This window comes from Accipiter gentilis, chromosome W (genome assembly GCF_929443795.1).
Source record: "Accipiter gentilis chromosome W, bAccGen1.1, whole genome shotgun sequence".
Lineage (NCBI taxonomy): Eukaryota > Metazoa > Chordata > Aves > Accipitriformes > Accipitridae > Astur > Astur gentilis.
This window is the reverse complement of record NC_064918.1, coordinates 6,550,928-6,576,959: the sequence shown is the minus strand read 5'-3', so window position 1 is coordinate 6,576,959 and position 26,032 is coordinate 6,550,928. Positions and strand designations below refer to the sequence as shown.

The 26,032-nt window shown below is 44.4% G+C and overlaps 2 protein-coding genes across 15 annotated transcripts in view; one reads left to right on the top strand and one right to left on the bottom strand.

Annotated features, from left to right (window-relative positions):
- Positions 1-26,032, top strand: part of LOC126035348 (uncharacterized) — a 247,848-nt gene that overhangs the window by 86,348 nt on the left and 135,468 nt on the right. The window contains exon 1 of one of the 2 annotated variants that reach the window (XM_049793881.1): positions 24,903-25,122. The exons of the other annotated variant lie outside the window; for it this stretch is intronic. The gene's annotated coding sequence lies outside the window, so the exon portion shown is untranslated. Of the gene's footprint in view, positions 1-24,902; positions 25,123-26,032 lie in introns of those variants that run through there. 2 annotated transcript variants of the gene reach the window in all.
- Positions 3,163-17,565, bottom strand: LOC126035337 (uncharacterized). Of its 13 annotated transcripts, none has more exons than XM_049793858.1 (7): positions 15,619-17,565; positions 15,217-15,320; positions 14,246-14,461; positions 13,697-14,068; positions 13,145-13,325; positions 7,615-8,179; positions 3,163-6,874 (listed from the first exon to the last, which is right to left on the bottom strand). In XM_049793858.1, the coding sequence occupies exon 7, from the start codon at positions 6,261-6,263 to the stop codon at positions 5,244-5,246; it is 1,020 nt and encodes a 339-aa protein (XP_049649815.1). In that variant the 5' UTR covers positions 6,264-6,874; positions 7,615-8,179; positions 13,145-13,325; positions 13,697-14,068; positions 14,246-14,461; positions 15,217-15,320; positions 15,619-17,565; the 3' UTR covers positions 3,163-5,243. The 13 variants fall into 13 exon arrangements, 10 of the variants coding, with proteins under 10 accessions (XP_049649815.1, XP_049649814.1, XP_049649816.1 ...); XM_049793857.1 differs by having other exon boundaries at positions 15,217-15,767; positions 15,872-17,565; XM_049793859.1 differs by having other exon boundaries at positions 15,217-16,020; positions 16,566-17,565.

Below are 26,032 nucleotides of genomic sequence, written 5' to 3'. Positions count from 1 at the left end.
CTCAGTCATGGCCCACTTGCCTCGGTAGTTTACAAGACCTTCCTTGAGGGGATGCCTTGCCTTCACGCTCGACAGGAGCCACTTCCAGAGGGTGTGGATTGTTGCCCCTCTTTCAGTCCCTTTGTTGATTCCACAGTCCCTTGCTAGGGATCCCAGCTGCCGGTCTTCCCTACCTTCTAATTCCTGACTGTTGGCCCCAATATCCCAGCATTGGAGCAAGCAGGTGATAATTTGCTCATCTGGCTGGTGGCCATAATCTTTCCACGTATCTCACAGCTCGCTCAAGGATAGGGACCGGGTGGTTTCCGACTCATTTATGATTTCAGTCTCTTCCCTCCCCTGTTCTTGTGACTGCTCTGCTGCAGAACAGGCTGCCTCTTCTGATTCTTCTTCCTGCTCTCCCCTCAGGAGGAGTTTCTTCCTCCCTTACTAAACAAGTGGACCTCTGCTTCCATTGTTTCTTCTTGACTATAGGAATGACTGTTATAGTTGAGGGTTGGGTCTCTGGCTTAGCTACAGTGTCCATTTGTATGTCCTCAGATCCAGAGGCCCTCACAGTGTTGATTCTTATATCCTCAGACCCAGAGATCCTCTTGCTCCTTTGAGGGTGCTGGACACAGGCTCCATAGGCATAGGCCAGGCCCTAATGCAGTGCTAGAAGTTGCTGTGTCTCCTTAGTATAAGCAAGACATCTTTCCTTCAAGTGGTCTGCCATTTTAACAGCATTCCGCACCTGTTCAGGCATAAACTCCCAGGTCATCGGCAGTGAAAACCGCTCTAGGCACCTGTCTAATTTCTCCCACACAACTTGCCACTCAGGAATCAGATTCACTCAATCCCACTGTCTATGTCATTGATGAAGATATTAAACAGTACTGGTCCCAATATGGACCCCTGAGGGACATCACTTGTCACTGATCTCCATCTGGACAGTGAGACTTTGACTCTTTGGATGCGGCCATTGTCCTGGTTTTGTCTGGGATAGAGTTAGTTTTCTTTGTAGTAGCTGGTATAGTGTTATGTTTTGGATTCAGTATGAGAAGACTGTTGTTTTCACTTGTTGCCAATGTTGTGTGGTGAGTTGACCCTGGCTGGACACCAGGTGCCCACCAAAGCTGCTCTATCACTCCCCCTCCTCAGCTGGACAGGGGAGAGAAAATATAACAAAAAGCTTGTGGGTCGAGATATGGACAGATTAATAAAGCAAAAGCAAAGGTTGCAAGCGAAAGCAAAGGAAAACAAAAGATTTTATTCTCTACTTGTCGCGGTAGAGACGGACACGACAAGTAATAGATCATGCAAAATGGCTACTTTATTGTTCTAACACACCTTTTTATCCCCTTCTTCAGAGTATGTGTTAGTATATGATTGGCTTAGTTAGTTACTAACAATTCACGATTGGTGAGTTTGTCAGGACGGTTCTTCTTATCACTATCTTGTTTTCGTACTGGTCTTCTCGGATCTTTCCAGACTTCTCAAGGATATACTACAAGCTGCTCAAGGTCGCGCTGTTCTCGAACTGTCAGGAATTCCGTAGACTCGTTGCATCCCCCGACAATTCCCCCTTTTTGTATTTGTGCTAAAAATATCCTGGCTGCCCTCTGCAGGGCCCTTTGCAGAAGGCTGAAAAGACAGGGCAACATTAGAAGCATAGTTATCACAATCAAGATCACTACCCCCACAGTCTTGAGCAGAGATATCAACCATCCAGATAATCCCCAACCCTCAAATATCTTTGTCCTTGTGCTAAAAGCAAGAAATCAATTGCAGCTCTATTTTGTAGCATAGCATGTCTGACACTATCAATGTCTAGCAGTAAATCTGATAATACTACACCAGTCTGTATTCAGGGACCCCAGAATTTGTGATTCCTGGGGTGGCAATGAAGGTTAATGCCCGATCCGTGAAAACCAGGCATTCCCATCCATTGAGTCCATGACCTGCTGCACAGGGGTCTCCATCAATAAGTTCTTAAACTTTGTTGTTGTCAGTGCAACCCCCTATTAAACCTGTGAAAAAGGGATTGCTTAGTGTTGCTGTACTAAGGTATAAGCAATCTTGTCCGGTCACGTCAGCCAGGGTCATCCAGATGTTTTCTTTGGTTTGCAGTGGTATCCATGACTACGTCCATCCGAGGACTGTGAGGTAGATGAACCATCTGTACATTCTCGTGCTGTCTTGCTCCGCAAATTCAGCCCAGCAATCGGTAGGTGCCAGCTTTATGTGGGCGTCCCCACGGAGGCAACGATGGCCTTGCCGTACACCAGCCCGATGATCTTTGGAAAATCCCGGTATTTATACATTTGTAGAGGAACGGATTTCAGCACACGTGGCCAGCGGGTGCCAAAAATCCTCCTCATTTGCAACCTATGACGCATGCGCTCGCTGGCCAGGCGCGCTGCATGAGTCATAGTCATCCTGTCTATTGGTTCATGGACTTTGTGATGCGGTTGCAATGCACAGAGAATCTTGACCTGTTATATTGGTCATGGTGAACTACACTTAGGTTTTGGTTGAGGTGGTATTCATATTGCTGCACCCTCTGGGATGTTCCAGATGATGATGGTCGTACAAATCAAGTGGGAGTCCATTGTGGGCCTGTATCTGTAGAAACACAAGCATAACCTCGCCCCCAGGTTAATAGCTCACATGGTCCACTCCACTGACCAGTAACTAAATCTTTAACATGTACTTTGATGCCTCTTTGTAAATTCTGTGTTGAAAAAAGAGAAGTGTTGAAAAAAGGAGGTAGAGAAGAATTATCCCCATAATAGAGAAAGCTAAGAACATAAACTACGTTATCTAAACATGCCTGTGGTGGCTCCCCAATCATTCCCCTTTTTTGTTTTTGAAGCAGCTGCTTCAATGTGCCATGTCCACGCAGCTCTACTATTTGTGGAGAACCATTTTGATACACTACTTTGCTGTTCCAGTTGTTGTTTTCATACCATACTACTGCTGCTTTACCTGTTTTTCCAGAACCATCTGTGAAGACAGTAGGGCCTTTCACAGGTTCCGGCTGGCTTAAGCTTTTCTGACCAAATGGTATTTCTCGAGCAAATTTCAGGAGCGGGTGCAACGGTAGATGATACGAGATCTGTCCTTGAAAACCCGCCATAGCCGCTTGCAGCTCGTAATTGTTTGCCAGACACCATTCAAAGTACCAATTTTGATCAGGTAAAACAATAGTAGCTGGATCATGTCCTGTTAGTTCTACACATCGTTTTCTGGCTTTTATGATTACATCAGCAATAAGTTCAAACAAGCCAGGAGCAGTTTTTCGTGGCCAGAAATGACAAAAACATCCATTCTAAAATATGTAATGGGTCATCCCACTCAGAATTCCACTGCACCAAAGCACCAAATGGCCCAGTTTTGTCAATTAGTACAAAGAATTGTACCAATTGAGACAGATCAATTTGAGAAACAAATTTCTTGTGTATACATTGTTCCACCCTGTGAATTACATTTAACGCTTCCTTATTCAATATTCTGGGTTCTGTTGGATCATTGGAATTTTTTAATAAGTCCGACAGAGGTTGTAACTGTGAATTGGTCAGTCCAAGATAGGGCCTGATCCAGTTCAAGGATCCCATTAATTTCTGTACATCACTGAGTGTCTTAACCGCAGGGTTAAGTTTCACAGGTTGGGGCACAACCTGCTTATTTGTAATTGTCATTCCCAAATATTTCCAGGGTGCTATTTTTTGCTCTTTTTCAGGGGCAATAACTAACTCATATTGTTGTAGCAAATTCGTGGCCAAATTTTTCATGCCATTCAACTGCTCCTTGTTGTCTGATGCTAACAGAATGTCATCCATATAATGATAACTATAACTAGTAGGGAATTTTTCCCTTACAGGTGACAGAGCTTGTGCAACAAATGATTGACAAGTGGTTGGCGAATTTTTCATGCCCTGCAGCAGAACTCTCCATTGATATCTTTTTGCCGGTTCTGCGTGATTGATAGAAGGCACAGAGAATGCAAAAAATTTTTAATTTTTTTTGTCTTGGGAAGCTAATGGAATTGTAAAAAAAAACCCCAATCCTTAAGGTCCATGACAATGATTTCCCAATCTTGAGGGATCATGGCAGGTGAAGGCATGCCTGGTTGCAGAGCCCCCATCGTGGCCATGACAGCATTGACTTGCCACAGGTCATGCAAACATCGCCATTTTCCTGATTTCTTTTTTATTCACAAACACTGCAGTATTCCACGGACTGTGAGATGGTTCAATGTGTCCGGCAGCTAGTTGTTCTGCTACCAATTCTTGCAGGGCCTTTAATTTTTTCAATTGGTAGGGGCCACTGATCCACCCACACAGGGTTATTTGTTAACCAAGTTAAAACAAGCATGGGTTGTCTAACACCCTGCAGCGCAGTGGCCCCCGTTAAAAATCTGTGATAATTCTCACCCCCCACTGCGACAAGCAATCCCTCCCCCATAAATTGAGGGGAGCTGCCATCACATATGGTTTAATAACTGCTTGTTGGCCCTCAGGATTGGCAATCGGAACTGGAGTGGCTGCCATCTTTGCTCGTGTGGATCCTCCCAGCCCCACTACTCCCATACCAGCCTCCTCTGTTGGCCAGGTAGACGGCCACAGATAATAGGCAAAATAGTCACATCAGCTCCGGTGTCCAGGAGCCCTGCAAGCTTTACTGTAGTCGGAGATCTTCCGTGATTTGACAGTGTGCACGTCATATGTGGTCAGGATGATGAGACAGTCTGAGACCAGCAGACCTGAGGGGGTCCCGTGGAGCCGAAGCCTCCATCGCATCGCAGTCGCTGTTCTGCTTTTGAAATAGAACTCGAAAAAGGAACAAGTTGAGCAATGCGAGTACCTTTAGGGATTGTTACTGGTGGGTAGGGGGTCGAAATCATCGCGCAAATTTGACCCGTAAAAGCAGCATCAATAACTCCCACATGCACGATTATTCCATTGAACGTGCTACTTGATCTTCCCGGTAGCAATGCACTCAGTCCTCGTCCTATAGGACCCCTTGCATTAAGAGGGACCTTAACGATGTCTTTCGTGACTAGAGTTACTGTGTCGGCGGTGGATACATCCAACCCTGCTGAGCCAGCTGTTGCAGCTGACAATGGTTCGCAGAGAGGAATTGGCCGGCTGTCGGGAGGGGATTTGTTCTCCTCGCGCGCCTTCTCGCACTCGTTTTGTGGTTTTCCTGTAGCGGCTGTCCATTAGCATGAAATTTGGAACGACATTGTTTTGCAAAATGTCCTAATTTTCACATTTCTTGCAAGTAATCTCCGGTGAGTGGTGCACCGGTTGTTTACCTGGTGATGTTTTGTGTGGAGAAGTTACCATGATGTGCCCTTCACTGCCACACCCAAAGGACTTTCCAGAATTTCTCATAGCACTGGCTAGGGTGGCCACCGTGTGTTCCAGTGTCCCAACTTTAGAACATGCAGCTACCATGTCGGGAACAGAAGGATCTCCTGGTAAAGCCTGTATGATCTTTTGACGGTCCTCATTAGCATTATCTTTTGCCAACTGTTTGCATAGCATTTGTCTTAAGACCTCATCTTCTACCTGTTTTTCCAGGGCAGCAGATATTTTTTCTACAAACTGTAAAAAGGGTTCTGTGGGGCCTTGGCGGATAGTGATGTATTTTTGCTTCGGAGCTGCCATATCCATGGTTCGCTTTATTGCCATAAGGCCTATATTTCGTGCTTGTTCGAGAGCCAGCGGAGGCCATGTAGCCTGTAGCTGAGGGTTACTATACTGCCCTTCACCAAGCAAAGCATCCTCTCCAAGGCCTAATCTCGGGTCACCCTGTGGCAGTCGTGAATTATGCAGCGCCGCCGTGCGTGCCGTCTGCCTCCAGCTGGATTGAAATACTTGCAATTGTACGGGCTGAAACAGCACTTGCGCAAGGTGCATAATGTCATATGGACACAGCAGATCTGTGCCGATTATACGAATAAGCTGCATTACCTCAGGAGAACTGATTCCAAATTTTTGTACTTTATTCTGCAAATCCTGCACTACTCTCCAGCCTATGGGATTGTGCTCATCGTGCTGGTTTGTGCCTGCAGCAGCTTTGAAAACAGGATATGTAACAGGAGCCTCTGCTGCGTTATCTAGAGGCTTTAGAAATGCTGGTGTTAGAAAGCACGGGCTGAGGCGTTCTACTAGATCCCAGTTGCCAGAGTCGGCAGCACATCTTCTAACTCCCTCCCAAAATTGATCAGGGGATCTTGGTGAGACAAGCGGAGTCAAAAGAGTCTTAGTAGACATAATAAAGGGGGGTGAAAGAAGATGTTTAGTGCTTACATTGTTGAAATTAGCTGAGGTAGAGACAGTCCTTGATAAGAAGAGCTGGTGCCAAGAACCAGCCAATGAGGTAAAGACAGTCCTTGATAAGAAGCAGGAGCAGGCCCCAAGAGCCAGCCAAGACTGGTCTTGCGGCTTGGGTGAATACCAAGAAATCACTGAGCCTGCACAAGGAAAAAGGTTACTAGCGGTGATGAAGAGGAGTCATCTATCTTCATCTCTGCGACCACCAGACGACCACCATAAAGAGGCCCTGCGCAGGCGCAGTTGGGAGGGGACTATGGAAATAACCTCTTGGAGCTAATTTTAATATGGAGTGGGGATAGGTCATGCATATGTATAGGCGTATTGTAAATATGTAATACCTGACTGTATAAACTTGAGGCGAACTGCCGAGTCGCGCGCACGACTTTGGTGGGACTACCCCCCGTGCCGCCCAGCGCTGAATGAACATACCTACTTTACAATCTCACTGATTGTGGAGTCTGTTTTCCGCACGTCATTGGGACTACAGTTATTGTGGATGGAGGGAGAGTCCATGGCAGGGGTTCTTCCGGTATGGTTTTATCCGCGAGCTGCAGAGATCGCATAGCGTCAATTAGAGCTTTTTCTGCCTCAGTTTCATTTTGGCTCTCACTTTCCGTTCGGCCCTCATATTCAGTTTGACTCTCACTGTCCTTTCGGCCCTCAATTTCATTATGGCCCGCACTTTCCGGCTCGGTGTTAGTCACCGCATTTTTCTCCTCGGGGGGGGGCTGATGGAGTCACCCTTTCCGCTGCCGCACCAGTAGGTGAGGAGGGCCCCTCATCGCCTGGTAAAGTAATTAATGGTGTAGGAGGAGGAGGTGAATAAGGGTATGATCTGATTTTGCTCGTGAGGGGTTTTCTGCCCGCAACTGCTGATATTGCAGCATCAGCCGCAGCTGTTACTTGAGCAGAAACTTTTTCATTGATAACATTTTCTGATTTCTCATCTTTCTTTTGCTGATCTTTCACATCACATTCTGCTTTCCATTCCTTCAGGGTCTCACGTAATAGACGCCATACGATCACCAACTTACAGAGCTCTTTCTGTCCTTTAGAGATCTCATCAAACATTTTCCAGCCCACTGCTTGCCATGCATCCACACTGAATGCAGTAACTGTTGTGGCTGTAAAGCCTTGCATCTTACACCGTATTAAAATTCTTTTCAGGCTTTGTTCTGGGGTTTTAACCCCTTTTCTTTTTAATAGGGCTTTCCAGGTAGACAAAATCGTCTCCTTTTCTTTTGTTAATTGCTGCCCCATTCCAACAGTTTAGTCCCCGGTGGCTCACCTTATTAGGTGTCTAGGCTCAGGTCCGGACCAGGCAGATTCCACTGCTCTCAGCTTCACCGGGCTCCGTCTCCGCAGCTTTTCTCGCTGCCGGTATACTCTTTCGCAGCTCTCGTCGCCGCTGGTATACTTCTCGCTAGTGCTGGATTTATCGCCGTTAGATGATCTGTTCGCTCAGGCGCATCGGGGTCACCATTTGTCGCGGTAGAGACGGACACGACAAGTAATAGATCACGCAAAATGGCTACTTTATTGTTCTAACACACCTTTTTATCCCCTTCTTCAGAGTATGTGTTAGTATATGATTGGCTTAGTTAGTTACTAACAATTCACGATTGGTGAGTTTGTCAGGACGGTTCTTCTTATCACTATCTTGTTTTCGTACTGGTCTTCTCGGATCTTTCCAGACTTCTCAAGGATATACTACAAGCTGCTTAAGGTCGCGCTGTTCTCGAACTGTCAGGAATTCCGTAGACTCATTGCATCCCCCGACATCTACTTCCTGTCAGCAGGCGATGTCTGGCCACTTCCTTGGAAGCAGGGCTTCAGTACTCATAGCAGTTGCTCTGGAAGGCAAATGTAAATAACAAATTCCCACCCCTCCATCTCCCTTTACTTAGCTTTTATAGCTGAGCTGACGTCACATGGTATGGAATATCCGTTTGGTCAGTTTGGGTCAGCTGTCAAGGCTATGTCCCCTCCCAAGATCTTGCCCAGCCCCAGCCTGCTGGCGAGAGGAGGGGGGGGGGAATGTTGGAGCGACAGCCTTGATGCTGTGCAAGCACTGCTCAGCAGAAGCCAAAACACTGGTGTGTTATCAACACCTTTCTAGCTACCAATACAGAGCACAGCACTATGAGGGCTGCTATGGGGAGAATTAACTCCATCTCAGCTAGACCCGATGCAGTAGTGTTTATACTAAGTCAAGGATTTTTGAGCTTCTCATGCCCAGCCAGCAAGAAGGTTGGAGGGGCACAAGAAGTTGGGAGGGGACACAGCCAGGGCAGCTGACCCAAAGTGGCCAAAGGTGAGGAGATTGAAGTAGACGGATGCCTGTAAAGTTGAAAGCAGATGACCCTTTATTGCTAAAACACACACATATTTATAGTCACATATTCTGCAAAGTCACTGTACACGCGCACAAGCATAAAATATGATTGGTTATATCAACTCTGTACACGCGCATAAACATAAGATATAATTGGTTATACCAACTTAAACATGCAAAGCTTGTCTCAGTCTAATTGGTCGAGATAAACTGCCGAATTGAGTTTTTTTGTGCCAAGTGCCCTTTATTGTGGAATGCACACCTGTGTTCTTCTAATTGGCTTTATTATCGTCTTTCTTTTTTTGTCTTCTTGTTTATTCTGTTCAAGGTCTTCTAAAGGCATCTGCAATGCTCTTGCGACCGACCTTAGCTAAATATGTGTCCACACAAAGGGATATTCCATACCATGTGATGTCATGCCCAGTGTATAAACTGGGGGGAGTTGGCCTGGGGGATGATCGCTGCTCAGGAACTAACTGGGCATCGGTCAGTGACTGGTGAGCAATTGCATTTTGCATCACTTGTTTTGTATATTCAAATTCTTTTATTATTATTGTAATTTTATTATTGTTATTATTATCATTATTATTTTCTTCCTTTCTGTCCTATTAAACTGTTCTTATCTCAACCCACAAGTTTTACCTATTTCCTCCTTCTGATTCTCTCCCCCATCCCACTGGGTGGGGGGGGAAGTGAGTGAGTGGCTCTGTGGTGCTTAGTTGCTGGCTGGGGTTAATGCACGACAGTCCTTTTTGGTGCCCAGCATGGGGCACGAAGGGTTGAGATAACAACAGACCTGACCAGAGCTTCTTAAAATGAATTTGCTACAAGCATTCATTATATTGGTTTAATACTCGCTGGTCACAATGTTGGTTTATTGGCTCTTAGAGTTGTGGTGCTCATTTTTTCGAGTTCTGTTATGTATCACCTCACTTGCTGCATGGAGTCCCTGTGCTGCTGATTATCATCCATGGGAGGTGGATTAAGGTTTTCGCTTTGACGTACTATGTAACACTGGCTTATGGTGTGATAAAATTATCGGTCCTGGGACTAATCTGATATTTGCACTCAGCGTTGTCGTCACCTCTACACTTCAGGAGCCATCTGTGGGAAATTATTAATAATTACACCCTTTATCTTTCCATCTCAGAGAGCCAATCTATGGGCGAGACACCTTTCTTCCCCTTCCCTTCTCCTCCAGGCTAATTACAATGGCATTTGAGAATTTTGAAAAATTTGAATACCCTTGGGATGTTCAAACCAGCATGGTCCTATTGCTAGAACTAGCATGTTCCTGAATGTGGTTCAGGTCTTGTTTAGGGTTAAACAACTAATTAAGAAGATGTCATGGTTTAAACCCAGCTGGCAACAAAGCACCATGAGGCCACTCGCTAGCTCCTACCCATCCCCTCCAGTGGGATGGTGTCATGGTTTAACCCCAGTCAGCAACTAAGCACCACGCAGCCGCTCACTCACTCCCCCCGCCACCCAGTGGGATGGGGGAGAAAATCAGGAAAAGAAGCAAAACCCGTGGGTTGAGATAAGAACGGTTTAATAGAACAGAAAAGAAGAAACTAATAATCATAATGATAACACTAATAAAATGACAACAGTAATGATAAAAGGATTGGAATGTACAAATGATGCGCAGTGCAATTGCTCACCACCCGCCGACCAACACCCAGCTAGTCCCCGAGTGGCGATTCCCCGCCCCCCACCTCCCAGTTCCTATACTAGATGGGACGTCCCATGGTATGGAATACACCGGTGGCCAGTTTGGGTCAGCTGTCCTGGCTGTGTCCCCTCCCAGCTCCCTGTGAATATTAACTCCATCCCAGCCAAACCCAGGACACACTGCCAAGTCCACCACTATATCATGTCCCTAAGCACAACATATACACATCTTTTAAATACCTTCAGGGATGGTGACTCAACTACTTCCCTGGGCAGCCTGTTCCAATGCCTGACAATCCTTTTGGGGAAGAAACTTTTCCTGATATCCAATCCAAACCTCCCCTGGCACAACTTGAGGCCATTTCATCTTGTCATGTCACTTGTTGCTTGGGAGAAGAGACTGACAGCCACCTCACTACAACTCCCTTTCAGGGAGCTGTAGAGAATGATAAGGTCTCTCCTCAGCCTCCTTTTCTACAGACTAAACATCCCCAGTGACATGCGGAAAACAGACTCCACAATCAGTGAGATTCTAAAGTAGGTATGTTCATTCAGCGCTGGGCAATACGGGGGGTAGTCCCACCAAAGTTGTGCATGCCTGACTCAGCAGTTCGCTTCAAATTTATACAATCAAGTGTTACATATTCACAATACACCTATACATATGCGTGACCTATCCCTGCTTCATATTAAAATGAGTTCCGAGAGGTCATTTCCATAGTCTCCTCTCAACTGCGCTTGCACAGTGCCTCTTTATGGTGGTTGTCTGGTGGTCCCAGAGATGAAGATAGACGACTCCTCTTCGTCACCGCTAGTAACCTCTTTTCTTGCGCAGGCTCAGTAGTTTCTTGGTATTCACCCAAGCCGCAAGACCAGTCTTGGCTGGCTCTTGGGGCCAGCTCCTGCTTCTTATCAGGAACTGTCTCTGCCTCGTTGGCTGGTTCTTGGGGCCAGCTCTTCTTATCAAGGACTGTCTCTGCCTCAGCTAATTTCAACAATGTAAGCACTAAACATCATCTTTCATCCCCCTTTATTATGTCTACTGAGATTCTTTTGACTCCCCTTGTCTCAGTCCCCCCTTTTCTAGAAAATAGTAAATTCTTTTACTATCTCTAATCCCAGTACTTGTAATACATTGTTTCCCTGTCTAGCATCCCCTCAAAGTATTTGTTGGCACAAACAGTTGTTTTAGTCATGTTAAATTTGGCAACCAGGAAGTTATTTTTTCCCATACATCAGAAAATCCCCATTAAGTATCATCTTGTGAGTTGAACAAACACATTCCCATCCCATGCTACGCTCCTTGTTCCCACGGTTGCCCATATTACTGTGTAAAAAAGTGTCCATCGGGTTATGAGGTGACTTTTCATGGAGTTTTGGGTGTCTTTTTCACTCTGGTGTGATGAATCCAGGCATTCTGTTCCTTGATTCTGATTGCAGTAAAGGAGGTGACTAATACTTGAAATGGTCCTTCCCACTGTGGCTCCAGGGTTTTTTCTGTAAGAGACTTTTTATACACATAATCTCCTGGTTGTATATTATGTACAGGCCCATCCAAACCTCTCCCTCGAGTCCCTACCACATGCTTCCTGATTTTATTAAGTTAAATTTCATCCCTTGCTTGTACAGACACCCTTCTCTGTATCCCATAGGGTTGTCCATACAGGATTTCAAAGGGGCTCAGTCCTTCTTTCGCCCTTGGTCTTGTTCATATGCGCAGAAGGGCTAAAGGGAGAGACTGAGGCCATGTCAAATTTGCTTCTTGTCCTAATTTCACAATTTGCTGTTTGATTAAGTGGTTCTTTTTTTCCACTTGACCACTCAGCTGGGGGTGATATGGAGTATGAAGCTGCCAATCTTTACCCAAATGGTGGCTAATTTGTTGTACTATTTTTGAGACAAAATGTGGTCCTCTGTCAGAGGATATGGTTGCTGGAACCCCAAAACGTGGTATTATCTCTTGTACCAGTATTTTAGTTACCTCCCAAGCTTTAGCCGTTCTTGTTGGGAATGCTTCTGGCCAACCTGAAAAGGTATCAATTAATACCAATAAATATCGATACCCCCCTTTTCTTGGAAGTTCTGTGAAATCAATTTGCCATTGTTGTCCAGGCCCATTGCCTTTTCCAATCTGGCCCATTTCTGGCTTGGGGGTATTCTTAGGATTAGTCTGGAGGCAAAGATCACACTGTTGAGCCACCTGTCTCACCGTGGTGCTTATTAAATGATTATACAGAGCCTCTGTTCCCCAATGTCATTTCCTATGTTCCTCCCGTATCAAATGCCATAATAAGCAAGGGGGAATGATTAGATTTCCCTGTGGGGTATGAGCCCACCCCTCTTCATTATATGACCCTTCTAAATCTGTAATGAGCTTCTGATCTTCCTTGGTATATTCTGGCTTACCTTCTAGGGAGATTTGTCTATCAGGAATTAAAGCCCCTTCTATTTTTACCTTTGTTTTGGTCACTTGTCTTGCCTCTCTGACTGCCAGTTCATTCCCTTTTTCCAGATCTGAGCTCACCTTCTGGTGTGCCTTAATATGCATAATTGCTACTTTCTTAGGGAGCTGGACAGCTTCCAATAACTTCAGAATGTCTTCTGCGTGTTTGATATTTTTCCCTTGAGAACTCAATAGTCCTCTCTCCTTCCAAATTGCTCCATGTGCATGTACAACTCCAAAGGCATATTTTGAGTCTGTATAAATGTTCACAACTTTTCCCTGGGCCAATTCCAGGGCGTGGGTTAGAGCAATTATTTCTGCCTTCTGTGTGGAGGTGTTCAGGGGCAAAGCCCCTGATTCTATTACCTTTTGGCTGGTGGTGATGGCGTATCCCACATGTCGATTACCATTTAGGACGTAACTGCTTCTGTCTGTGAACCAAGTTTCCCCATTTTCCATGGGGCTGTCTTTCAGTTCTGGGCGGCTGGCGTATGTTGCTTCGATGGTTTCCAAACAGTGATGATGTACCGGTTCTCCTGTGTTCCTGCTGAGAAAAGAAGCTGGGTTGACAATGTTAGTGACTACAATCTCCACGTCATCCTGCTCTACCAATATAGCTTGATATCTCAGGAATCTTTGTGGAGAGAGCCAGTGTCCACCTTTTGCTTCCAGTACTGTTGATACAGTGTGAGACACCAGAAGAGTCATTTTCTGGCCCAGAGTAAAATTTTGGGCTTCCTGTATATTTAGTATCACAGCTGCAACCACCCACAGGCATCCAGGCCAACCTTTTGCAGTCATGTCTAACTGCTTAGAGAGGTAGGCAACTGCCTGTCGATATGGACCCAGGTTTTGTGCTAATATTCCCAGGACAATGCCCTGCTTCTCGTGAGAGTAAAGAAGAAACGGCTTACTCACATCTGGGAGTCCTAAGGCCGGGGCCAACATCAAAGCCTTTTTCAGTAGCTCAAAAGCTCGTTCGGTCTCCTTGTTCCACTCAAGGTGTTTCTGTTGAGTGGCGTCCATGTCATACAATCTTTCTCTGTCTTGGTGGCGATCAGGATATCATCCGCATACTGCAACAGTTTCCCCTCCTCAGACGGGGTTTCCCAGGATTCTAAGTCTTTCGCAAGCTGATTGCCAAAATTGGTAGGACTGTTCTTAAATCCTTGTGGCAACACCGTCCAAGTGAGCTGGGTCTTTCGACCACTCTTGGGGTTTTCCCATTCAAATGCAAATAATTTTTGGCTTCTTCATGGAGAGGGAGGCAAAAGAAAGCATCCTTCAAATCTAAAACAGTAAACCAAGTCAATTCAGGTGTTAATACCGTTAACAGGGTATATGGGTTCGCCACTACCGGGTAAAGATCTTCAGTTATCTTATTCACCGCCCGTAAGTCTTGGACCACCCGATATGACCCATCGGGCTTCCGAACAGGTAATATAGGGGTATTGAATTCAGACTCACACTCTTTTAGTAATCCCAACTGCAAAAATTTTTCTATCACCGGCCGGATTCCTTCTCTATCTTCCTTCTTTAGGGGATATTTTTCAATTCTTAATGGCTTTTGGCCTTCCTTGATCCTAACTTCAACAGATGGAGCACTTTTCACTCTTCCAGGTGCATCAGTAGCCCATACCCCTGGGTACACTTGGTTTAAGATGTCCTTGTTAATGCTTCCTTCTAGGGGGAGACTGGTTAAGGTTAGGCTCAATATTTGAATATATTCTTGATCTTTTACCTGCAGAGTAATTTCTCCCTTTTCGAATACAATTTTTGCTCCCAATTGTTCCAAAAAGTCCCTTCCCAAAAGTGCTTTTGGGGAGTTGGGCATATATAAAAATTTATGAATGCCCCACTGTTTTCCTAATTTATATTCTAAAGGTTTACAAAAATATGCCTTTTCACTTTGGCCAGTTGCTCCTTTCACCATGACATAAACATCTCCCAGGGGCATCAAAGCTTGGTTCAGAACCGAGTATGTTGCCCCCTTATCTACCAAAAATTCTACCTCTTGTTGTGTTTTCCCTAGCTTAATTATAACCAGTGGATCCGCTAGGTTAGATTCCCCAGGTTCCCGTCAATGTGCCTTCACATGGGCTACCGTTCTTCCTGTTTGAGCCCTCTGACCCTCCTTCTTGTTCCTTGGGCATTCCTTTTTCCAATGACCAAATTTCTTATACAAAGCACATTAATCCTTGCCCAGTCGGGGCAAGTCTCATCTAGGCCCTCTCCATTCCTTTTCCTTCCTGGATAACAGCCATTAATTTCCTTTGCCCTAGCCTATATCCTTCTTCTCTGTTACTAAATACTCTCCATGCTTCATCCAACAATATTTCTAAATTCCTACCCTCTGTAGGGTGTAATTTCTGAAGTTTGTACCTTATATCCCCTGTAGATTGACCCAAAACCAGGGAAAGTAATCGTTGTATTCCTACCTCTGACCCAGGATCCAGCGGTGTGCTGCGGCGCATCACATCCCTCAGTTGATCCAGGAATTCGGATGGAGACTCGGAAGGACTCTGTTTAACTGCATATAAAGCTGACCAATTTATAGTTTGGGGGATTGCTCTCTCCATTCCTTTTGTAATCCAATCCTGATACCCCTGCAATCTTTCCATATGTGCAGATCTATTAACATCCCACTTTAGGTCTTGGAGAGGGAAATATTCCTTAATGTCCTCTCCTGTAATCTTATAATGATCTTCAGCAAGGTTCCCTGCTGTTTTTAAAATCAGCTGTTTCTCTGTCTCAGTCATATATTCCAATAATAGTTGTATATCCTTCCAATCAGGGTTATGCTGTTTTACAATAAATTGGAAATGCTTAGTTACACTTACTGGATCTCTCCTATAATCTTCTGCAACCTTTTTCTATTCCTCTAGGTCAGCAGTAGAAAAGGGTACTTTGCTGTCCGGGGGGCGGGGGGGGGGGGTGGTGTCGGAGTTCTATCCGAGTCTGCATCCTGTTCCTGTGGTCGAGGGGGAGGCTTAAACAAATCAGTTAGATCTTGTTCTGGTGCCTGATGGATTTTATTTGCCTTAGTACATCTTTGTCCAATACTACATGCCGAACAACACCGCCTCAGTTTACCTCTAAGCTCCTTGTTGTTTTCTCACTCAAGTGCAAGCACCATGGGGTCCTGTGGGCGTACCATTCCACAGTCCCTTTGCCACTCCAGATGGTTTCAGAGGGTTGAAAAAATGTCTGCATACAAAACCTCATCTCATTTTCCTTCTTTCCTTAAAAACATCATTAGTTGTAATAGAATATTATCATCTATTGACCCATTAAGTGGCCATCTAGCATCACCTTCTCCCACAAGATTTACACTTCAACAAAACCCAAGCTGGATGCCAATTATTATATAGTCCAGTTGCAAGTCCACATACAAAGCAGGGAATCACCCCTATTAATACGTAAAGACATTCACACATTAACAAACATACATACACCTATAAATTTCAACATATCATTTCCACACACCCACACAAAATCTTTAACATAAAATTTCCAAACATTCACATACACTTCTCCTGCCTCTTATATACCAGTCATCGACAGGTCCGTCCTTGCTCCCAATACTGGGATGCAGCAGTCACCCCGGATTTGCTCAATCTACCCCCAAGATCGCTAGCGGCTGGTCTATCGGTCAGCAAATCCCCCCTTGTTACCATACAGGGTACCCTCCTCCCATACGGGGACTACGCTGCACGCCAGACGTCTCTGCGCGATTTAGCAGCTGCCCCAGCCCGTACGATTTACAGGCTCCCTTTGTGACACATACGGTTTGGTCTGTGGCTTCAGGAGGTTGTTGTCTGCTCCTCCCGCGGTGAGCGGCTGGCAGCGGAGGCTCCTCCAAGGAAAGTGCTTGGGGCGCGCCTAGGGGCGTCCACTCCGCAGTCGGTCCCGCAGCCGAGCAGAGAGCCTCCTGCCTGGCTCGCCAAAACTGACATGTGGAAAACAGACTCCACAATCAGTGAGATTGTAAAGTAGGTATGTTCATTCAGTGCTGGGCAACACGGGGGGTAGTCCCATCAAAGTTGTGCACGCCTGACTCAGCAGTTCACTTCAAATTTATACAATCAAGTGTTACATATTCACAATACACCTATACATATGCGTGACCTATCCCTGCTTCATATTAAAATGAGTTCCGAGAGGTCATTTCCATAGTCTCCTCTCAACTGCGCTTGCACAGTGCCTCTTTATGGTGGTTGTCTGGTGGTCCCAGAGATGAAGATAGACGACTCCTCTTCGTCACCGCTAGTAACCTCTTTTCTTGCGCAGGCTCAGCAGTTTCTTGGTATTCACCCAAGCCGCAAGACCAGTCTTGGCTGGCTCTTGGGGCCAGCTCCTGCTTCTTATCAGGAGCTGTCTCTGCCTCGTTGGCTGGTTCTTGGGGCCAGCTCTTCTTATCAAGGACTGTCTCTGCCTCAGCTAATTTCAACAATGTAAGCGCTAAACATCATCTTTCATCCCCCTTTATTATGTCTACTGAGATTCTTTTGACTCCCCTTGTCTCAGCAGGTCCCTCAGCTGCTCCTCATAAGACGTGCTCCAGGCCCTTCACCAGCTTTGTTGCTCTTCTCTGGACACTAATGTGATGGAAAAGGACTTATCTGCAAGGTTCAAGCAAATGATTTATTTGAACTTCACTTGCAGACTTAATGCACCACTATTGCAGGTTCTACAGATACAATGGAGGAATGCACTATTGCAATTTTTTTAGGCAAGAGTAGTACACTGTTACAACCACAAGTGATTCACAGACAACCACAAGCACACACACGTTTACAAACTTAAAACATAAACAATATTCACTTACCCCTCCAGGTAAGGGCTTTCAGTCCCAGGGAAGTTACCTCAACTGGTGTCCTGATCAAGGGGGGGAAGGGTTTCCTTCGCAAGCCAACTGTATAGTTGGAGAAGTGACTCCCCCATTTCCAACCTGAATCTTAGAGTTTTTATCCCCTGACTTGTGGAATTGTGTGTATGACTATGAGTGGATTATGATATAGGCCTAAATGGATTATGTATATCTGAGTGGAGTTTCCCCTTATCTTTCCTTTGTTGGTCTGTGATTGTTTGAATACACAAGGCTGTCATTTGAAACTGAAGCTGAAACCCTCCAGGTTTTGGGGTTTTTTTTACCTTGCTTCCTCAGCAACTGAATAGTGGTTGGATTGAGACTCAGGGCATACTATTTGTTAAGGGATTTCAAGGCTCAGTTCAGGTTTTGGTTCTTTGAATGGTGCAGCCACTGCCCTGTTTAGTTTAGGGTTTATCAGACAACCCAGGGCTAAGCTGTCTCCACAGCTCCCTGTGAGTCCTCTCTGCAGAGAGACAGGGCCTCAAGGCAATCCAAGGCTGGGTTGCTTCGTAACCCCCCATGAGTCACCTGTGTGCACTAGACATGGTGAAACTTGTTTGTGAACTATGAGCCAGACAATCCACACAATCCACCCCATGACCTGAGTCACAATTCAGCCACATGCATGTCATCATTGACCAGTGTATTGGTATAAGTTTTGTCTGTGTGTTTTAGTAGAGTTATGTATTCCTCAATTTCTGGGTGAGCCCTTACCTGAGAGATAGATTTTTACAATCATTCTTTTTACACAACCAACAGCAATGCATACTACAATAATAGAAATTATAATAACAATCAGTGTTTGTAACAAGTTAACAATCCATCCAGAAAATACCCTTTCTATCCTACCAAAAATATTTCCCAACCAGGTGTCCTTCATTTGGTCTTGCAGTTCATGAGTAACTTCGACTATCTTCTTCATCTTCTGGAGGTTTTCCCGAAGAGGTAGTGACACATTAGGAATTGTGACACAGCATTCTTCTTGTTCATGGTTTGCTTTCAAGTATCCACACACCCCTTGTTCTTTGAGTAATATCATATCCAGTGCAAGTCGATTTTGAAGTGCAACTTTCGAGGCAGTTTGTACTTGTGTATTGAGCAATTCAAAATTGTCTTTAGTGAGGTCTGCCAAAGCTTCCACTTGTGCAGTTAAATTGGACAGCACAATTCTAGTTTTAAGGTGACCTATTCCTAGCCCAAAGAATCCTTCAGCCCATACCAATAATTTCTGGGATGCAGTCCAATCAGTGTTGTCTGTACTTCATTTGGTATGGGGATGCCACAGTCCTTGAGAGATAAAGTTCTCAGAGTAATAAGAAGGACATAATGATGGTACTCCCAAAGTACACTGCAGACCAAGTCTTAACATATCTGTAATAGTCCCATCTGAGCATATCCAAGTTAACTGATGTGGAGCATATATAGGTGAGTCGTCACAGTTTCCCGTGGTTCGAGGAGTGCGACAGGAGGATTTCTCAGAATATTTTAAGTCTTTATAGCTTATGCTAGTGTTACATCCCATTGCTGGGGGATATGGCCTGGTGTAATTTTGACACAAGCAGGCAGCACTGATTAAATGCCATAATGAAGGAATTAACCACAACCAACTATTTTCTAGATCCCCACCAGTGGTACAATGTATAATATTTGTACAATTCCACAGGGGTGGGGTTTTTTTTTTTCACATTGGGTTGTGTTGAGAACCTTTGTCGAGACCGCCAGGGATAGCACTCCTTCCTGTCATCTTTTCTCTCCTCATGGACTTGAGACCATAAACAATTACCAGGTGGTCCTTCCATTACATTGAACCACATACATGAATTACCAGGTGTTGAAGGAAACTCAAAGCACCACTGGGTGTTTACCAGTTCCACATACCTCAGGACTAAGCATTTTCCCCAATATGACTCATCCCCATACTGTGTATCTGCCCAAGGGTGTTTGGAACATGGCTGTTGGGAGGATTGGGGCTGTTTGCCCCTACATCCTAAAGTCTTATTGTCCCGACAAAGTGGGGCATAGGAACAATTTAGGCTCCAAACGGAAGTTCGATTTAACATATTGTTAAATGGCCACTTCCATTCAAATTCACCCCAAATGATAGACTTATTTTGATTCCAGAGCCAATCTAAATTCTTACCCATATCCATGGGGAGAGCTGTTATGGGGATCCCCTGAGTGGGGGTATCTGGTAAAGGCAAACAGGTAGTCACATGAGAAAAGTTAAGCATGCAAGCAAAACCTTGTATCATCTTATAGATCATATTGTCATGTTCAGTATGATTCACAATTGAGGAACCATCAATGTGTTGCTCAAAACCCCAAGGCTGTCTATTCCATATCCTAGATTGCTTACTTATGCCTATGGTTATTATAGGACTAACAACAATTATTACAAAAAACCTTACAATTACAGCCATAATATAGCACTATTAAAACTTAGATTAACAAACAATTATCCCTACCAAAACAAACATACGAAAATCAAAAGATCAAAACTCCTGATCCACGCTCCAGGTCTGTGTAGCTTGTCAATTCCTCTAAGGTACATTTCACATCTGCCACGATTGAGAGACGGGACACAGCTTGATGCAAGCAGAGAGTCGTTTTATTGCATATAACACTCATTTATATAGGAAATCAGAAGACGCGTTTTTTAAACTGATTGGTTGTTATGCTTCAAAACTTTTATCAGCACGCGCTGATTGGTATCTACTTAAACTTTAGCAATTAGACTGTTAGCAACTAAGCTGCTTTTGCAAAAGACTCTAAGTTGCAGCCCTTTATCAAGCATGACTCACGGGTCAGTAATTCTCCACCACCTGGGTGCCTCTCTATTTCCCTTATCAGGCCTCCCAAGGTTTATAGCCTACAAGTTCCAGCACGTCCCTTTCTAACAACAGAGCAGTACCTGCCGTCCTGCCTGATTCCTTCAAATCTTGCCCTACACACATCAGTTCAGATCGATGTCTGTGAGGTCTCCACCCCGCGTCTTCCCAGTTGTCCCTTATCTTTCTTCTACTGGAACAGTCCTATAATTTAAAGAGAAGAGAGCTGCTCAAACGTATACACGCTCAATGATAAATTGGTTAGAAATCTGGTATAATCCACCTACTACTTATCTGATGTATGCGATTGGAGCTATCTTTTGCTTCCCATGCATACAGCCCCCTCGGGTTGGTCAGTATCAGGGGTACAACTCCAATTTGAGGTAACTTGATCATTATAGGTTGTCCAGAATGCAATTGTGTGGGGAATTTGCCAATTTCATGTGGTTTCTTGGAGGTTAAATCTCCAGTATCAATTAGAAAATTTACAGGTATTCGTCTGGGGCCAGTGACTAAAATAATATATGGATCAATATGCTGGTTAGGCCATTCTAAGCTGGATATTACGCCGGTGGGTCGGCCTGAAATTCCCCCCGTGCTTCCTAGTTTTTTAGATCAATCAAATCCTTCCTTAAGCCTGAGTAAGGGTTGGCAGGAGCAGAGGGTTTACTCTCCTGCATTTTGGCAATATCAGTACATTCCATAGCCTTGCTAATAGGCTGCTCCACCAGGTTTATCATTGTATGAATATTTTCTGTGGACTGCCCATGTAACACTGAGTGGGGTATTCCTAATGCTAATGCCTTTTTCCATAGTTCATTGCGCTGAGAGTCAATATGAGAATAGATTTTTTTAGGGGGATGGGATTTATTCTCCTCAAAAAATCATGCCTGTCAGACTCGGTGCTGTGAATCTGAACCTTCCTGTAACCAGCCCATTTCTCTACCATAAATCACTATTTCTTGTAATAATTCCCCCCATGTTAAAACAGGCTGTTGTTGCTTGTTGGGGTTGCAAGTATTATGATCAATTGCCCGTATAATTTTTTCTTTTAGGTTTTGCACATAAATTTTCAAGATGTCAGGGAGACCTCTAATTAATGGTTTAAGGTGGACCAGATCAACCAGAGCAGCAAGGGGAATACCCTGCTCCCCGTGCTTGTACATAGCTTGTATACAGGCAGCCTTTTGCACTGATTCTGCCAGCTTAGATAATCCAGCTGTTTTAATTGTCAGAGGTTCATCTCGTTCTCCAGAATCTAGTCCCCTTGCCCAATAGGCAACTCTGAGCATCAAGGGTTGGTTCCCCACAGGACCCTGATCAAGGAACACACCAGGACCCCAATATCCCCTAGCTTCCTACTTGCTCAACAAGACTTGATCCCCTCCATTCAATGACACATGCCATAAATATTCAGTTTCACTTTCCCCCAGCTTTCGTGAAAATTTCTCTTGCATTTGTGCGAGCTCAGGTCCAGACCACAGGGTGGTTAGGGTTGTAGTTAAATTTCGATCGTTCCTGACCCTTGACTGTACCTCCGTTTTGATGAGGGGTCAAATTTCAATATTACTTGCCCCATCAGATTCATCATCTGGGTCACCCCAGATATCCCCGTCCCAAGTGTCAGGATTGGCACACATAACTAGATTCCTGACTTGGGTGGGAGAGGGAGTTGGAACGTTTGATAACAAATTTAATTTTTCTAGTAATTTTCTGTTCTTCTCCCTTTCAGAATTTAATTCATCTTTCAAAAACACATTTTCAACCTCCAGTTGTCCATTATGAACACTCAAGGCCACACTTATCTTTCATTCTGCCTGTAAAGCAGTTTTGGTCACTTCAACTTCAGTGTCTAATGCCCTGAATTTTGTAGCTTCAATGAGATCGGCTGCATCCGTTATTTTTGCCGTCTCAGATTTCAGTGCCTCCTCCTGTGCACAAGTTAGACATGTTCCAAAAATAGTGCACAGGATACTTTTACCTTTCCCTTTCCCATTTTTCTTTTGTACCTTCCTACACTGCTCTACCCATGCCACCACTTTCTCTTTACTTCTCCACAACTTCTTTGCCTTCTCCTTGTCTGCAGGAGAAGGTTTACAACCATGTTTCTGCAATAGTTCCTACATTGTATTCTGCCGACTACGCCAACTTAATGTGACGGAAAAGGACTTAACTGCAAGGTTCAAGCAAACGACTTGAACTTCACTTGCAGACTTAACGCGCCACTATTGCAGGTTCTACAGATACAATGGAGGAATGCACTATTGCAATTTTTTAAGACGAGTAGTACATTATTACAACCACAAGCGATTCACAGACAACCACAAGCACACATGCGTTTACAAACTTAAAGCATAAACAATATTCACTTACCCCTCCAGGTAAGGGCTTTCGATCCCAGGGAAGTTACCTCGACCAGCATCCTGATCAAGGGCAGGGGGAGTCACTTCTCCAACTATACAGTTGGCTTGTGAAGGAAACCCTTCCCCCCCTTGAAAGCCCTTACCTGGAGGGTACCTCTCTGTACAGTTGAGCTTCATGCAAGTAGAAAATAGCTATGGTCTTACTTTCCTCCTGATTTACCTTTGTTCTCTTGATGCAATTCTGTGCCCCTGAGGAAGTGTGGAAGAGCAGGCACTGATTTTTGCCTTGCCCTTATATGGGTTATTTACACCTCAGCAGTTGTATTTGTTTATTCATTCATTCATTTATTTGTCTTGGTCAGATGAGGAGTATGAAAAAAAAGTTTTGCCCAGGTAATCTGTCTCAAACAAGCTGATATGAACTTGAAATACTAACTGCTTGACAATGTTCAGATATCCTTCTTAAAAAGGGCAACATTTTAGCACAGTGTTTTGGTTGCTTAGATGCAATGTCCTGTAGGCAGCTAAACCCAATTAATTTACAGAATGATTAATGTAAGCAGAAGATAGTGAAATAACAGTATCGTCAGGTACTAAAAATATTAATCACAGCTAACAACGAGTATTTCTACATGACCTAATAATCTACAGACCCAGTTAAACACTTTGTGAAACTACTTGCTATAGAAACCTTGGATACTTCTCCATAATACTGAAAGAGTTCAGAAAAGTTTTGTCAAGTCATTTATAGATATAAAATTTTCTAAAACAAACTTCTGTTTGTATATAAATCTGGATCAGACTGAAGCTGATTAAAGGTGCACAGTCAGGCTGGCCTACTGATATTCATTTTATTTCACAAAAAAATATACTTTGCTTCTATCAACATGCTTGAAAAACTTGAAAAATTACTAGTCAAATCATAATCATGAGCAGCATCAGTTTTTAGGACCCCAAAACATTTAATAAATGACAATTCTTAGGGGGAGAGAGGAAAAGAAAGAATTTATTTTGTTTCTGCATGAATACAGTGACATGACTACGACATTGCTAAGATAGAAGAAAAACCTTTGTGCATATTACTTCATTAATACAGTGTTTTTGTTCTCTATTAAAAATACATATGACAATTTAAGTTAAGGTTAATCTATATGCTGTAACAACATCAGACTGACACAAATGTAAAAGATGCATATACATTTTAGAAGTCATTTGATTCTCCTGAAAAAAATCTAAAATACTAATGCTGTAGGAATTATACAGCTGCCACCTAGACCATGGTAGGAATTATGCAGATGTCACCTCAAGAGCGCTTGTCCCTAGCTTCCACTTTAATAAAAAAAATCAGAGTTCCTTCTTCTACTATGTTTAACATGCAATAGTAGTTACAGCTCCAGCTAGGTGCCTGTCACGGTTTAAGCCCAACTGGTGGCACCACAAAGCCGCTCTCTACCTCCCGCCCCCCCGCGCCCCCCCCCCCCCCCCCCCGGCCCCAGTGGGATGAGGAGAAAATATAAAGAAAAGCTCGTGGGTCGAGACAAGGACAGGGAGGGATCACTCATCAGTTACGGTCACAGGCAAAAGACAGGCTCAACTTGGGGAAGAAACAAAATCAATTTAATTTACTACAAATCAAATCAAAACAAGGATAATGAGAAGTAAACCCAAACCTTAGAACACCTTCCCCCCACCCATCCCTCCTTCCCGGCTCAACTCCACTCCCGGTTTTCTCTACCTCCTCCCCCCAGTGGCACAGGGGATGGGGGGGGGGGGGGGGGGGGTTGCGGTCAGTTAGCCACAAATTGTCTCTGTCACTCCTTCCTCCTCATGGGGAGGACTCCTCACTCTTCCCCTGCTCCACCGTGGGGTCCCTCCCAAGGGAGACAGTCCTTCACAAACTTCTCCAATGTTGTAATAAACTCTGCATAACCAATTTGTTAATCAAACCTGTTGGTTGTTAAAATATATTGATCTCTACAACTTAGTAACTAAGCTGCTTTTAACCGCAATAACTTGTTAGGCAATAACCGCAGTAACAATTGCAGAAACTAGATATTAAGCTAAGTAAGCAGGATGTGCCAGTCTTGATTACCTTATCATATAACTCCTCAAGACCAGTTTTCTGAGAAAATAAGGAACTGGTCCCAGAAACCAGCCAAGGCCAATTCTGTGGCTTGGACAGATAAACTTGAGGGAGTGTCCTCTTGGAATTAATTGTAATACCCCTTGGAACTAATTGTAATACCTCTTGGAACTAATTTTAATACGAAGCGGGAATAGGTCATGAATATGTATGGACGTACCAGGAAATCCCATACATATGTAACACTTCACCCAGCGCTGTTTTGCCTGTTTGTTGCTTGCTTCAATAAACCTTGATTGGATTATCCACGGGCTGGCGTACAATTTTTCGTAGTAACTTATAACAAATGTGAGCCCTTCCCATGGGCTGTAGTGTCGGGGAATGCAACGAGTCTACGGAATTCCTGACAGTTCGAGAACAGCGCGACCTTGAGCAGCTTGTAGTGTATCCTTGAGAAGTCTGGAAAGATCCAAGAAGACCAGTACGAAAACAAAATAGTGATAAGAAGAACCGTCCTGACAAACTCACCAATCATAAATTGTTAGTTACTAACTAAGCCAATCATATACTAACACATACTCTGAAGAAGGGGATAAAAAGGTGTGTTAGAACAATAAAGTAGCCATTTTGCGTGATCTATTACTTGTCGTGTCTGTCTCTACCGTGACAAAGTAGTCCTTCATGAACTTCTCCGGCATGGGTCCTTTCCGTGGGCCGATCTTCAGTCACAGGATGCTCCAATGCAGGCTTTCCCATGGAGTCATGGCCATCTTCGGGGGCATCCGACTGCTCTGGCACAGGGTCCTGTGGTGTTGCATTTCCTTCCCCCTCTCCAGGCTGATTTACAAACTCAGGAAGGCTCCCTAGGCCTTAGCATAAGTGTAATGTGTCGGGCAGTTAAGCGACCCTTGACTGTGCCAGGAACTCTTACACAGCTAAGACAGGGAGATATCCTGTGTGTCTCAAGGACTCCTACTGCCCAGTGAAGGTGGGGGGATGGGAGTAGAGATAGCCAGTTCTCATAACAACCTGCAGCCAGTTCCTTCACATAACAACCTTGAGACATTACAACCCTCCCCTGACAATCTTGGAGCATCCCATATCTAT